Source organism: Triticum dicoccoides, chromosome 7A (genome assembly GCF_002162155.2).
Source record: "Triticum dicoccoides isolate Atlit2015 ecotype Zavitan chromosome 7A, WEW_v2.0, whole genome shotgun sequence".
NCBI lineage: Eukaryota > Viridiplantae > Streptophyta > Magnoliopsida > Poales > Poaceae > Triticum > Triticum dicoccoides.
The window spans coordinates 438,900,885-438,910,997 of record NC_041392.1 but is presented as its reverse complement, the minus strand read 5'-3'; the positions used below and the strand labels follow the sequence as shown (position 1 = coordinate 438,910,997).

The 10,113-nt window shown below is 44.5% G+C and overlaps 2 protein-coding genes across 3 annotated transcripts; both read right to left on the bottom strand.

The window, feature by feature from the left end:
• Window positions 1-398: 398 nt before the first annotated feature.
• On the bottom strand, window positions 399-5,762 carry LOC119334652 (F-box/FBD/LRR-repeat protein At5g22700-like). Of its 2 annotated transcripts, XM_037607196.1 has the most exons (5): window positions 5,602-5,762; window positions 4,502-5,498; window positions 4,212-4,379; window positions 3,901-4,127; window positions 399-688 (listed from the first exon to the last, which is right to left on the bottom strand). In XM_037607196.1, exons 2-4 carry the CDS (start codon window positions 5,354-5,356, stop codon window positions 3,912-3,914), a joined length of 1,239 nt encoding a protein of 412 aa, XP_037463093.1. In that variant the 5' UTR covers window positions 5,357-5,498; window positions 5,602-5,762; the 3' UTR covers window positions 399-688; window positions 3,901-3,911. The 2 variants fall into 2 exon arrangements, with proteins under 2 accessions (XP_037463093.1, XP_037463091.1); XM_037607194.1 differs by having other exon boundaries at window positions 4,502-5,762.
• A 1,978-nt stretch (window positions 5,763-7,740) lies between these two features.
• Window positions 7,741-10,106, bottom strand: LOC119329254 (F-box protein At4g22280-like). Its single transcript, XM_037602266.1, has 4 exons — window positions 8,673-10,106; window positions 8,413-8,580; window positions 8,127-8,332; window positions 7,741-8,026 (listed from the first exon to the last, which is right to left on the bottom strand). Exons 1-4 carry the CDS (start codon window positions 9,510-9,512, stop codon window positions 8,023-8,025), a joined length of 1,218 nt encoding a protein of 405 aa, XP_037458163.1. The 5' UTR covers window positions 9,513-10,106; the 3' UTR covers window positions 7,741-8,022.
• Window positions 10,107-10,113: the final 7 nt, after the last annotated feature.

The following is a 10,113-nucleotide window of genomic DNA, read 5'->3' as shown; positions in this document are numbered from 1 at the left end:
ACCCAACCTAAGGCAAAGTTCAAAACGATGATTTTCCTGGTGGCATGGCACATCTGGACAGAGCGCAACAACCGCACTTTCAGACATACACCAAGCCAAATCAATAACATGACGGCTGCTATTAGAAGCGACATGGACTGCTGGAAACTAGTTAGGGCGAAGTGCCTACAGACGCCACTAGGCGACCCAGGATACGGAGAGAAGCGTTTTAGTTCCTTTTCAGGGTGACTTCCACACCCAACTCCTGTAAACCACCATGATCAATTGATCATGAACGCATTTGCCATCTTCTCCCTGCTTAATATATGAATGTCGGCGATACACCGGTTCTTCAAAAAAAAAAATGGATATTGAGACATTAATTGAACACGTGCACAACCTAAGCGCACGCGCACACATGAAAAACAATAGGGTTCTGCCATTGGCATCACAAGCCATTCACCGTACATGCACCAGCGTTGCTTGGTGCATAGCGGAGTACACACTTACTGGTTTTACCATATACCGAGTAAAACTTACTGATAAAAAAATAACCCAAACTAGCTGCGGCTATGCCAGTGAATGGCGACGGGCGTTCGAAATAAACCACAGTAACAAATCAGTACACATAAGCGCTATGAAGCCAGCAAGTCCGATGCATGCAGTTCCACAAGCTCTAATCCAGCCAGGTCACCAGCGTTTCGATCACCTGCAAGGCCACAAGTTAAAATGGTGCCTGTGGAACCTTTCCTGCAACATGATGTCTATATGTATACTAATAGTAGAATGCCCGTGAGTTGTTACTGGGGTTTGAATTCTTTTGCTGGTGTATATGTAAGGCCAACTCAAACGCGGCGACCCATTTCGTCCGTCCGCGGCCGTTTGAGTCCACACGGACAAAAATGCGGCCCAACACGCCGGCGCAAACGAATGAGTGTCCTTTTTTTGTCCGCCACAACCCTTTTCGGCCCAAATTTCAGCCAGGTTTGTGTCGGCACGGACAGGGCGCAGACACCCGCGACGCCCTCCCTTGTCCTCCCCCTGGCCCATCCATCGATGGCACATCGGCCATTCTTCCCCCTCCCCTTCCACACTCTACACCCTGGCCTCGCCGCCACCCAGTTCTGGCCGCGGCGACACCACTCAGGCGCCACCGCCGCATCCACCAACTTCCCCACCACCACCGCATCCACCGAGGCCAATCTCTTGCCGACGTTTGTGGCCGCTCCTCACCGCTGTCGGAGCATGAGAAGGCACAACTACCAAGGGTCGCCGGCACTGCCCCTCGCCTCCATGGTTACTGCCGGAGGGTGCGGACTTCACAGGCCCACTGCCCTTCACCGGCCATGTCTTGGCCACGCCCGCCTCCATCGCCTCCCGCAAGGTGTTCGGCCCTTTGCCCACAAGGTACCATGGTGGACAGCTCAGATGAATTTTTTTTAAACAACTTCATATGTTCATTGGACGATTCATCCTCCAACAAAGAGGATTTATGGTTGCTACTTTGGTCGTCAATGAGCACATTGCTAGTCAGCAGCCTAGGTTTAGGGGCGCGATCCCGGGCCACGCTCCGACATTGAATCCTAACAGAGAGAGCGATCATTGCCTTCTATAGCAATTATTTCCGGTGCACGTTCCCACTCTTCAACCCCAAGCTTTTCTGTCGACGCTTCCAGATGGCGAGACATGTGTTCAACCGTAATCGGGGGGGGAGTCGTGGAGTATGAAAATGTTGAGCCTGAGCATGGACCGGCAACGTTTGCACAGTTCATCCAATTTCATCAAAAGTGCGTGATTGGACAACTCACATTCAACTTCAAAATGATTTGGTTGAGCATACGTGGATTCACCTAGGAAACCAATAGATGTATCGGCTCTTTTTCTTTCAATGTATTTGTGACTATTTCAAATTCATTTGGTTGTAAACTATAAGATTTTTATTTGGTTGTAAACTATTTATTGTGATGTAAAAACTATATGACTTTTATTTGTATTTATATGAATAGAATGTAAAATGTTAAAATTTGGCCAAAAACCGGCCAGGTGGACCAAATGAGTCGGCCAGTTGGGCGCATTAGCCGGGAAAACACGGACGAGGGTGGATGACACCCCTACGGCCGACGACCCAAACGGACAAGGCGGACCAAATCCGAGTCCGTTTGGGTCACAACATTGGAGTTGGCCTAAACATAATGCATGTCAAATTTCGCATGTATACAAAAGATAGCCAATAATAGTCGAAAAATAATTGAAATCCACTTACTTCACTTGCAATGTAAGTTGATAAAAAATGTAATTTGATGATGTGAGGATAACCAGTAGAAAAATATAGGTAGAAAATTAGTCTAACCATGTCATGTTGTAGATACTTAAGCACCTTTTTTTATGATGTGGGGATGACTCTCTAGGTTTATGGGAATTTCACAATCTCGCTTCGGTATTCCGGAATCATATCTATTATCTAAGAATACACATGCACCCGCTCTACAATATTTTTCTTGGACCCTTAGGCAGAAAATGTATGCATTTATGACCTATAGTAGAAAAAATAACAAATAAATTAGACATTCTTGATGTACCTAAGTATGACCATCGGAGTATATCTTAGCTGACCTCGTTGTCCACCCCTATCTCATCTTCTAAAAGATATTCCAAATCTCCATGTGTCAAGGTCGTGTCATAGATATGCATCAACTTGGTTTTGCTAGGGAAGGACATGATGTATTTTTTTCATTTCAGTGAAAGTAATAGCAGTGGCGTTCTCTTTAATCCCATTCAAATCCGTTCCGTGACGGCGAGTCGCCGGCAAGGCAGGAGGCTGGCAGCGAATAAAATCAGGATGGGCGGAAGGGAATCGCTGAAGCGAGGCAGGTGGCCGGCTGGCCGGTTGTTCGTGCGGATCGCGAGACGGGTTGGAGTGCTTGCTGGGCTTTTTGTATTTTCTTCTACATCCCATCTCCTATTCTTATGGTATACGGGCCGAACTAAGATCCCAGGATTGAGAGGTTGCTGCTATGTGCCTGTGTGCATATTTTGTTGTTGCTGTGTGTGGTTACAGGAGAGGAATAATAGTAAAGGCTACAGAGAGTGAGAAGGGTTTAGATGCCACTGCTGATTAAACTGGGGCTGATTATACTGGGTTGTGTGGCACTGTGACAGTTTATACATGGGCTGATTGTCTAATGCTGAGGATTGCCATGATTGCTAGGTTTTATTTAGTAATTGCTGATTGCTAGATAAAATAGAGAGATGTATATGGAATGATTGCAATTACTTCATGCTGCTAGATGTCTATGCTGGTGAAAATGTGTTGTTTGTGGGGTTTTTTTTTCTTTCATGTGTTATAGTACATACAAAAAAGTATAAATTTTCTTTTGACTGTTTGTTTTGCGTGTTATTTTGTATTGGAGGCTTGGAGCAATAATTTTACTCTTCAACTGAACATGCAGGGTATTAGAAAGATAAACATATGGATTTGGTAGTTCCATAAAATTAATAAGATATAGGATATTGAAATATAGGGGTTAAGATTTAGGGGTGATGCTGAAGTTAAACAAATTTTAGGGTAGAATCTTGATAGGGGTGTCCCCTATATAGAGATTTAGAGGAGATATTTTAGGGGAGCTTAACCGATTCCTCCTCCAAATCCGACAATGCTTCCTAATGTCCATGAGGATCCTAAAAGGTACTCCCTCCGTCCCAAAATAAGTGTCTCAACCTTAGTACAACTTTGCGCTAAAGTTACTGGTAGAAAGTTGAGACACTTATTTTGGGACAGAGGGAGTATATGTTAGACACAGCTAATGTTGAACTACTAGAATATGCATACTCCCATTGCAGCGCACAGGCAATTAACTAGTAAACTGTAAAAGCATCAACATGTGTCATGAGCGTGTGATTTCGACGGGGCAAGAAACTTACCATAATATACCTCAAGATGGCTTGATATTTATTTCTGGGAGAGAGATAAGGTTAGCGCATAAGATCGCCACCACGACACCGACTCTTTTATCATGCTTTGGGCAGGTAATTTCGATTTTCTTAAGCTTCTGGCAATAAAATGGTGTCTCTGTTCCCTTGCAACAGGGGTTTATTTTCACAGCAAAATTTCCTGAAAGCTCGGGACGTCGATAGATTAAAGCTCCAACCTGAAGGTAACACCCAAAGACTATTACACTCGATTCATGGACAAGTGTGCCCATCAAGGTGCGGGGAAATTCTGAAATTCATACCTCGGACAACCCAAGAGTAAGCTTTTCTAAATTAGGTGAGTGCCTAAGCACGTACAGCAGTGCTTTGCAGCTATTATGCAAACACCATTCATTCAAAGACAAAGTTGTCAAATTAGTGAACACTACTTGATGGAATAGTATCTCATTTCCCAATAATTCCTTCCCAACCTGCAAATACAGTACAAAAAAGGTCGTTGAGACAAAATACTTCGCAGAAACAACATGCTACTGCTATAGAGAAGACAGAAAAAGAACTAAATGCAACCATGACTACTCTTGATAAAGCATACCATGGGGCCAACGTGCAGCAGTGTCAAGTTCCTGGCGTTCGAAAAAGCACGAAGAATAGAGCAGCCATTAACAAATTCAAACCCTGTCTGTTCTGAGTGAATGGAGGCTGTTAACAATGATCGCATGTTGATAAAAGAAGGCTTCGTACAGAGTAGTGCACCGATGCATAGCGAGACTAGACTAGGCATATTTATAACAATATCAACTTCCTCATCTTTTGTTACAGAGAAACCAACGGTGCTGATGCTCAAGTTCTTCAATGTGGTAGAGGAAAATTCTGTGGCAGTGATGTCACAGTCATTCATCTCTAGGTCTTCCAACGCCGGGCAGCTAGAAAAGAGCTGCTTGATGAGGCAATTGCTGACACAAACATGGTGAAGATGCAATCTTTTCAAGTGTGATGAGGTAAAGGAGTAACGGTCGGGGTGGAAGGTTCTAAGAATATCTTCTGTTTCGCCTTCCTCGTACAGGTCATGGTCGGCAATACTCAACGCCTGAACATTGCACCTCAGGGCATGGTATATCCACAGGTTGGCAGTGTCACGGATATTGTCAAACAAAATGTGAGGCCCCTCAGCACGCAGGCAGAAGGTGTCGAGAGGTGCATGGCCACGACGCAGCAGCAAGTTATTCACAAACTGGGCGAATCTCACCTCGCCGGTGAACCCCAGAGTGCTGACATTGAGGTGCCGTGCGGACAACCAGAGGTGGCGCCACCTTGGTGACAGCACGCACGTGCGCACGGCGTCCTGCGCCGGCAAGGAGAACAGGATGCGGTGGAGCAGCTCGTCGGGGAGGCCGCTGATCCTGTCGCCAACGGCCATTGCTTTCGCTCTCTTGCCTGGCTTCGTCATGGCATTCAGTCGAACAGGTGGTGTGCACGGTGCAGAGCGATAAGTACGATCCAAAGCACTCCGCGGATGATTCTGGAGACCAAAGGACCAACCAACGAGAACGAGCGGAAGAACACGAGACTCCCCAGCTCAGCAGATCTGCCTGTGAAGCATCATTTCTCGGTTGAGATTCAAAAACACTGCACAAGGTGTAGACAGAAAATGTTAATGCTGTAAAATCTCTCATCCGTCGGGAAACATGCTACCTCTGATTTATTTGAGAACTAGACTAGAAAGCGGGAGCTAGATGCGAGAGAAATGGGGAGGAGCTTTGCTACATCCACGGACTGCTAAAAAAACTGGGGAGGAGCTTTGCTATATGGAAATGCGGAGGATAGGAACAGAGGAAAGGAAGAACTGGGGTGGAAGCGGGAAATGGCCTTTGGTTCATGGGTGTATACACCCCATACAAAAAGAAGTTAAGAATAAAACTCAAAAATGTTTACGTGTTTTTGACTAAATTTGACTTTCTTTTGGACTAGTATATAAATTTTCACGAATAAAAAACCACTGTTTACTTCATGGCAAGAAAATGAAAAATATTGCTATATACAAGATACTATTTACATTATTTCTTTGCAGATAACTATTTACACTATTTTGGCCTAATTTATTTATTTATTCCCTGAAGTCAACGGGAGTTTTTCTTTTCGTGGACTTTTTTACAAGTACAAAAGGTTAGGTTTATTTTTAAAATATTTTCAGATTTTTTGACTTTTTATTTAATTACTAAAAAAATTATATGGGGTGTATATACACCCAAGAACCAAACATTCCTGTCCAGGTGAAAGCTAGCTAGCTAGGGCTCTCTCTCCCTCTCTTGAACGTTCTGAATCACCCAAATCTCGTCAAGTTTCATGCGGTGCTTGCTTGAGGCCGTTGAGGGCACTTGCTGCTTTTGTGCCTTTTTGTTCTGTGGGCTTGCGTGTGACATTTATCTTCGGACATTTTTGTCTGCTAGTATGTTTTTAAGGGGTTTTGTCTGCTATATGGGATGGAGACTTGACTAGCATGAAATTTCAGCATGCATGCCCTGTCTCAAAGCAAGGGGAAATAAAAAAGAACGAAAACAGAGCAACCAACCACATTACAAACACAAATATTCATCATAATTCGACTACGGTCTTATTTTTGCTCTCTAACATTCTATCAGCATGCAGTAGCAAAGGCAATTTATAACTCGAAAGAGAAGGTCGTCAAACGTGAAGAACAAAGATACACAATAGTAAAAAGTCAACACATGCATCACATCCACACAAGAATCAAATTCACATTCACTGCTGTGTGTGCTTCTTAATTTTTTTTCTCCTTTCATTTACAAACCATGAAAAACAACACCGTCCTCCTTGGCGCCTACCATTATGGTTGTGCTATCCAATGGAACCCTATAGTTTCACGTGTGGCGGCTTCATCCTCGACGCCGTTTATGGAAGCAAGTCTGCCCACGATGGTGTGTGATGCCCTCATTCATGGCAACATTGCACTAACGTCATATCACACGCGTCCCAGTGTGTTGGCGCACTCAGTCAATGACGAGTGGCAATGCTATCTGAGTTGGCCCCGACGTTGCTCTTTGTGCACCAGTCGAGGCGGAGCCGGACCTGGCCAAAGAGCGTTGGGATAGGGATTCCACTCTGCTCCTCTAGGCGAGACCCCTCCAAATGCGGCGGTGCCCAGCTCGGTCCCAGGCTCTCGGATCTGAAGCAATGACACTATCCGACGTGTGGTGACGGCGGCCTACAGCCGACGAGCAGCACAGTATGGTGATTTTTGTGTGAACAAGCATGGAGGATATAGAATCTTATCTCTATGGTCATTTGCATTTGAGTCCTCAAACATTACCTAGTTTATGTATTCGTTGCTACATTTATCTATCTGTTAGGCACACTCAGACTTACTGTACCACGCAGATTACTCCCTAGACTTAGTTTACTCTGTAGTTTAGTCTCTGTACTTCATGGTAATTACAGATTTTGCCCTTGACTATATTGAACATTTGCTTTACATTACAGGCCCCCAACCCCCCTATTGCACTTACATTCTGTAAACTCAGCCCAACTCAAGATCACAAATGACAGCGATGACGAAACGAAACACGGCAGAGCGCGCTCCCTTACCGTGTAATGCCCGATTCCTACAACAACCGATCCAATGGTGTGCCGTGATTTTTTTTTCAAAGTATGGATGGTTGCTGTGCATCATCATAGCTACGGATGGAGGAAGGCCTGCGCCACAACATTTCCGTCATTGCTGTCTGTGTACCGTTATGTTTTCAGCCAGAGCATGATTTTAAACTTGTGTTCTGACGAGTATACCGTGAGAGGGTGGCCACACGGCAAAATATGTTAAGACAGTCAAGCAAACGATGAGATTACAGTAATCCCGAATAATGTCAAACACAACTCTAATATCAAATTTCTCTGCATATGCCTCTGGAAAGTGAAACACATATCCAGATTCAGTTACAGGAATATTAATTTGTTGGCCTCATGATCACACAAACATTCCCCGCAAAAAGAAGAGCACACAAACATTAAAAAGCCCTTCCACATCAAATCGGAAGCAACACTTGCCAACCATCAGAAGCTCTAATCCACGGTAATAACGCATGGGCCGTGCACATCTCCCTACCTACAAGTACAAGAAAATAGCAGTGAGTTTCTGATTGCCTTTGTTGGCACAACTACTAAAAGGAAAACCAAAAATTACCAACGAACAAAGAGAGGCTTACTCCAAAGGATCCCAGCGCTCGTACGGATTGATGACAATTTCCGGGAGAGAGGCGCTAGCAAGTATGACATTCAGAATATTGCCCACCCTTTTGTCACCCTGAGGGCATCTGATCTTGACCTTCTTCAGATGTTTACAATTAAACGATGTGCTTGTTTCCTCGGACTCTGTGCTGTCCCTTCGGCGAAGCCTGTCTGAAGCTCTAGCCTGACAAGAATCAAAGACGTGTAAATATCTTTATGAACAACAAGTAAAACCCATTGTGGTAAGACGAAATATATCCTTGCCTGGCTGAGACACAGAGTAAGTTTCTCTAAGGCAGGTGAGCGTCGAAGAAAGTAGACCAGTGCACGGAGGTCAACATCTATGCACCAGCCACTGACAGACAAAGTTTTCAGGTTGTTGAATGCCTGGCACCTCCAGAGATCTCTTCTTAGAACCTTGCTTGCAGTTTCCTACACAAGACGAAACCATGAAAAATAATAGTTAAAAGTTAGAAGACAATTAGATGAAGAATGAGTCATTGCACAGTTGAAGACAAACTTACATTGTCAAGTCCAAAGAACAACTTCAACTTCGTAACATTTGACAGGGCACTGATAATATTGCAGCTTACATAAGGACTCGAGAAACATTCTTCATCCAGGCGAAATGAAGCCTTGACAACAGATGAGACATTCACAAGGCAAGGAGTTAACAACGGAATGTCCTCCAGATGCAGCGAAACAAGACTAGGGGTATCTATGACAAGGTCTTCAAAATCAGTATGGACATCATCAGCACCATAGGGGGTATGTGCGATAAATGTTAATTTCTTCAGGGTCCTAGAGGAGAACTTGGTGGCAGGAACACGACAGTCTACCAATGATAGTTCTTCCAGCTGCGGACAGCCAGAAAAGAGCTTCTCAATGAAGAGGGCAGCGATGGAAACATCACGGAGATTGAGTATTTTCAGATGCGACGAAATGAAGGGAGAGTACTCAAGATTAAATAATTTACGGCTGAAGATCTGAAGCACACGGACATTGCTCCTAAGGGCATGGCAGACCCACAGGTTAGCTCTGGGATGGTTAAGGGAAAAATCATCGCTCCAGCCCATGAGGGAAAAGCTATCTAGAGGTACCAAACCACGGCGCAGTAGTAGGTTGTCCATGAACATCACAAATCTCTCCATGTTGGTGAATTCCTGTGCCTCAACTTCAATGCACCGCAAAGACATCCAAACGTCGCGCCACCTCGTGGATAGCACGCATGTCTGCACTGCTTCTCGTGCAGTCATGAGAGACAGGATATGGTGGAGAATCTCATCAGGGAGGCTGCTGATCCTGTCACTTGTGATACCCGAAAACCCTGTTGGTCCCATGCGCTTGTTGGACGTATTGGCCATTGGCAAGAAGAAGTTTCCAGTGTCCAGTGCATTCACTTGAGCAGATGGTGATAGGTAGCCTGCACACAAAAGGTAGTGACTATAACAAGTTTTGAGGTCACAAGCAGATGTTTGGTAATTTCAGCTGTTGAATTCAATCAGTAGTCTTGAAGCAACTTGCCAAGATGACACACCAATTGGATAGGTACAAGTACAACTATCAGGCACTGTTAGACTAGCATTCAGGTGAAAACTGTAAATTTTCTGAAGGACAAGAGTTAAAATCCTCCAAAATGCCAAACCCTCGTACTCCCAGATTACAGTTCCAGGTAGCCTAATACGGCGGCAGGAAGGCAAATGTACATAGTTCGATCCCATGGATCTCTTATCTTTCCTCGCCAAAAAAAAAAAAAAAACTGGATCTGATACACTTACAGAGGCATTCCAAAAACCAAACTTGAACAAACTGCCGGTCACTGCAAAGGGCAATCCCTTTCTTAAGCCAAGCTCGTGCAGACTACAATCATTTTATAACTTGGGTAAAGTGCGAGAATTGCAAAAAATTGCCGCAAAACCAACCAACCAGCTAACTAGAATGGGGAGCAGGAGAGCTAGCACTAAA

What these genes read in the sequence shown, in the direction of transcription:
- LOC119334652 (XM_037607194.1), bottom strand. Translation starts at nt 5,356, where the DNA reads ATGACGAAGCCAGGCAAGAGAGCGAAAGCAATGGCCGTTGGCGACAGG. An exon ending in TGCTGCACGTTGGCCCCATG is followed by an intron (nt 4,380 to 4,501) that starts GTATGCTTTATC and finishes CTGTATTTGCAG; the next exon opens with GTTGGGAAGGAATTATTGGG. An exon ending in TTACTCTTGGGTTGTCCGAG is followed by an intron (nt 4,128 to 4,211) that starts GTATGAATTTCA and finishes TGTTACCTTCAG; the next exon opens with GTTGGAGCTTTAATCTATCG.
- LOC119329254 (XM_037602266.1), bottom strand. Translation starts at nt 9,512, where the DNA reads ATGGCCAATACGTCCAACAAGCGCATGGGACCAACAGGGTTTTCGGGT. An exon ending in TGTTCTTTGGACTTGACAAT is followed by an intron (nt 8,581 to 8,672) that starts GTAAGTTTGTCT and finishes CGTCTTGTGTAG; the next exon opens with GAAACTGCAAGCAAGGTTCT. An exon ending in TTACTCTGTGTCTCAGCCAG is followed by an intron (nt 8,333 to 8,412) that starts GCAAGGATATAT and finishes GATTCTTGTCAG; the next exon opens with GCTAGAGCTTCAGACAGGCT.